Source organism: Teleopsis dalmanni, chromosome 2 (assembly GCF_002237135.1).
Source record: "Teleopsis dalmanni isolate 2A chromosome 2, ASM223713v2, whole genome shotgun sequence".
NCBI classification, from domain to species: domain Eukaryota; kingdom Metazoa; phylum Arthropoda; class Insecta; order Diptera; family Diopsidae; genus Teleopsis; species Teleopsis dalmanni.
The window spans coordinates 20,935,017-20,939,559 of record NC_051847.1 but is presented as its reverse complement, the minus strand read 5'-3'; the positions used below and the strand labels follow the sequence as shown (position 1 = coordinate 20,939,559).

Below are 4,543 nucleotides of genomic sequence, written 5' to 3'. Positions count from 1 at the left end.
CCAAGTAGGAAATTATATCCAAATATATTATATCAACTGATACTAATAAATTTTTTTCACATAAGATTTGCATTATCCTTTTTGTCACACGTGACATTATAAAGCGGAGGAAATATTATATGAAAAACACTACTTCACCTCGCTAATTTCCATACCTGCCAAAAGTTCGTTATCAGTATTCTGGAATCCACACTTAAATTAGTGAGAAAGACAGAGTTGTTAACGACATCTGAGAATAGAAGGACGAAAAAGGACCCAAGTAGTTTCGTGGTCTACTTCGGCTAATCCTTCACTTCAGTGGGGCCACTTGTTGAACGATTCGCTGTTTCAACAACCCACTATAAGTAAAGAGTTCTTAAACGAGGGAAATATTTAAGTTATTGAAGCTGGGCTGCATACATATAGTCTGGAAATTAGATACGTTGTATTGTACTCTAAAACTTTTCTAAAAATCGAAACCATGTTCTTTACGAATTAAGTAAACGGTAAGACGTTCTTCATTATGATAATTAAAAATAATTATTTTATTTATTGGTTTGTATAACCCTGATACGCTTACATAAATTGAAATACACTTTTCAATAGAAAATTTTAAAGAAATGAATTTAAGTTTATGATTCACTTTGCCTATGTGCCACAAGCACATATCACTAACAAATATTTATTAAACGTATATGACAAATATTATATATATATATATAAGTATATGCGTATAAGTTAAAATTATATTTTATATACAAATTACCAAAGATAAGTAATGCTTACGTCTTTATTGCTCAGTAGTTAAATGAGCACAGGCCTTTAAAACTTCTGAGTCAAATTAATTATTTTTATATAATTTAATTTTATATATAAAAATATATTGCGAAAATATTTTTAAATCAAAATTTATCATTATATTGATTATTTAAGCATGGAAGCACTTAAAATCAAAATTTCTATCACTTCACTTAATTACAACTAACATAATTTAAAAGAATATAGTTTTATATATAATTTTGTTCATTGTAGTAAAAATTCATATTTTAATTAAAATTAAATATACAAAACTATTTCGCACGGATTTTAAGATAAAAACTAAAAAAACTGATTAAAATTAATTAGCAAAAATAAAACTGAAGTAATAAATTTGAGCTTCGACTAAGCACGTCTTGTAGACACCAGTTTTGCGCTCCTGCACGGAAGTGGCTTGGAGTTGATCAAATGATGAGACGATGCACGTGACTTGGGTTAATTGACTGTTGACGAGTGACGGTGTTGCCATTATTGTCAATATTCGGACTTAGTGAGTGATTATTGTTGCTGCTACCCACATGCAATAAGGAAGTAGTAGCCTTCACGCGACGATGTAAGCCACGTTTACCCTGTGAATAATAATAATTTTTAAGTTTAGTTTTTGCATTGTTTGAATGTTTGAGTGTCGGAATTTACTTGACGAGATTTGTTCGATTTAGATTCTTCGATTAGATTATTTGGCACCTGGAATAACGCTTCTCCGCGTGTTATTAACATATTTGTTAAACGGCAGCACTGCGCCGCCATCTTAACCTGTTCCTCAATACTGTTCTTATCCGTTGGATGGATATAACGAGGTGGAAAGAATGATGGAGCAATTATGGTTGCCACATTATGCATATTCATCTTGTTGAACTGCTTGTTTTCTATGACGTAATTGAGAAAACGTATCAGTGAACGTAATGTGTTACGATTCTCATGCGGTAACATTTGGCAGACGATTGCCAATGCCTTCGCTTGATCCACAGTTGGTAAAGCATGACATTGATAGAAAAGCTGTATAAGTTCATTGCTAAGCAGCGGTTGAGGTAATTCACGCAACCAGCGCTTCAGCAGAGCACTCAAGTCATGCACACTGGCCGAGCTCAGTAATTGCGGAAATTTTTTTGGTTTTTGGTAAAAACTCGACTCCAATTCGTTATAAAGTAATTCAGTCTATTCGTTATAAATAGAAAATAATCTAAGTAAATAAAAACATCATAATAAGATTTTATATACCTTTTGTTTGTGTCCCGCGACACGTAAAATACCCTCCTCTCTAGCACCACGTTTTGTTAATTCCTCCAACACACCTTCCAAGAACAACGGCACCAATGTTGAGTCCTTACCCGTAATCTGTTGATCACGACGTATCAAGGCGTTGAGTGAAACCCCAAAGAGATTACCTTCTTCTTTGCGTCGTCTCTTGAAGGGTTTCCTCTTATCCAATGACACGTGATTACGATCGAATATTGTGGCTAACTCTAACCAAAATATAGGCTGTAAGCGTTTAAGCTCGGTTTCGTTAATTGTGTCAATATCTGAACAAAACTCAATCGATGTATCACTGCTATCGACAGTATCCTATGAGGAGAAAAAGATTTTTCATATATTAATAAATTTTTTCTACTAGCTTTTAAAAGTATTTGATACTTACAATTTCATCTTGACTAGAAGACTCACGGCACATGCTCTCAAAACTAATGCCATCACGTGAAGACGGTGAGTTCTGTACACTTTGTGGCGGTGTGTCTAAATGTATTTTACTTAAAATTTTTTGTGGTGTACTCTCAGGAGAGGAAGTGTTCGAAGAACGTGCTGTATTGGATAGACATTCATCACTAGAATCACCTGAAGATGTATTGTTATCGCTGTGTGAGTCCTGCATCAGTTGCCCTCGAGCACGTCTATAATTTTAAATAAATTTAATTAATTTTTACATATATTTTAACAAATAATAATGGAGTGCTTCTGAAAAGTCATTCGGACAATTAATTATTTATGCTACGATAAGTTTTCAGGAGAGGAGAAAGTTTTTGCGAAAAGTCGTGGCAAAAAAATACAGAAAATGCATATAGGCTTAATAAGTGCTTTGATATTGCTAATATTATCAAAATTTTTAATATAAACTGTTAAAATATAATAAAGCAAAAAGTTTATTTCAGTGTAGACAGTGAAGCGACTGCTTTGAGCGCACGGTACGTGTATATTAGAACTGTGACACACAGCGTCTCAGTTTCAATCATACTTAGGACAGTAACCGGACAAATCAACAAATGGCGCCCATTGAGATTAAGCCCCGTAAATAGCGTTAAATTGGCCATACCCTTCGAAACCCACCGAACTATGTACATTGTGAAACAAATACTTCGCTGGTGTCCACAGGGGTCTCAAGCATCTGTGCGCTCCAGCCCACACAGTATCATTGATGCTGAGCCTAATGCCACAAACTACTCCTGGAATGATATTTGTCATAATTCTTCCATTACAGTAAGATTTAGATCTATTGTAGATACACCATGCTTCAAGAGGAGAAGAGGACTAAAGTGCGGAAAGTTTTCAAAAAAGACTTTAAATAATGTTTGGTGGCTCGTTATCAGGAATAGAGTTTTAAGCAGCTTCTATATTTACAAAATAAAAATGCTTGCTGCAAAAATGTACATAGAGGTTTAGCTCAATCTGTTGTTGTTAGAAATAAATAGATCTATGCCTGACTTACGGCCAGCCAGACTAACATAATCCAACCCACACAGGGAAGCAAGCCGATAATTATTATGTGTGTCTTAATGAAACCAAATACGTCGTTTAACTCAGCAAGATTAACCAACTTAACCTTTACAGAGGGAAAGAAACGATTTTAATTGTTTTTATGATTATAAAATCAAATGTTCTATATAAGTCCAAGCTTCACCTATCAGAAGTTTTAACTAACATAACATACACAAGTAAGCAGAACCAAGTAACTATCTGTATAGTAATAAAATCAAATACTACTAAATTGAAAGTTTAAACGGAATAAGATTTAAATCCAAAAGACAAAGTTGCTATAAGTACTTACCCAACTGAACACGAAGGATCAGAACCGGATCGGTTTCTGGGTATATGTATAGTTCCAATACGTGAAAAACCTAATAACTCAATACCATCAGATGAGTACATTGGTATATCGCATCGTATATGTGAACCGCGAAATATATCTGTTGATCCTTTAAGTGGAGCACTTGGGGTTCGTCGTAACTTCTGTTTAAGATGTTTACCCAATTGTATTGTTTGATGATGTCCATGATTTGTGTCCGCACCATTGCCAGTATCAAAAACACTTACAAAACTTGGTCTAAGGAGGCAAAAGAAATTCATCAAAATTTGGTTTGAAATGTTATATGCAATGCACTGATATAGTGTCAGCTTAAATTAAGACTGTTTCTAAACAACTTACATTGAAGCGTTGCCCCACTCGTCACCATGTATCGAATCAAGAGAATCAGGTGTTGCGCTTCGTGAACGTGTGCCAGTACTCGATTCCTGTTAAAATATGTAAATTAATATAACAGTAATTCAATAGGTTATAGATTGGAGATATCATTTTCACTTTTCTAAGAACTCACATCAAAATCTCGGAAAACATCGCGTATGTCTGGTTTGCGTTTCTGCCGATTTTTTGTGCGCCCCCGCACAGTGTGATTGAGTGCACGCACACGCTGTTTAATCGCTTCGGCATGTGGTTTGGATAGAGATGCGAGTATTGGTTCAAGCTCCGAGGTGTTTAATT

The 4,543-nt window shown here is 34.6% G+C and overlaps 1 protein-coding gene across 1 annotated transcript; it reads right to left on the bottom strand.

Moving 5' to 3' along the window:
- Positions 1–1,077: 1,077 nt before the first annotated feature.
- On the bottom strand, positions 1,078–4,538 carry LOC119674077 (rho GTPase-activating protein conundrum-like; the record flags this gene model as incomplete). The annotated part of the gene is made up of 7 exons (XM_038085201.1): positions 1,078–1,364; positions 1,432–1,950; positions 2,014–2,358; positions 2,432–2,681; positions 3,833–4,108; positions 4,211–4,296; positions 4,380–4,538. Coding segments are annotated over 7 exons (1,800 nt in total), but the record flags the coding sequence as incomplete, so codon positions are not given.
- Positions 4,539–4,543: the final 5 nt, after the last annotated feature.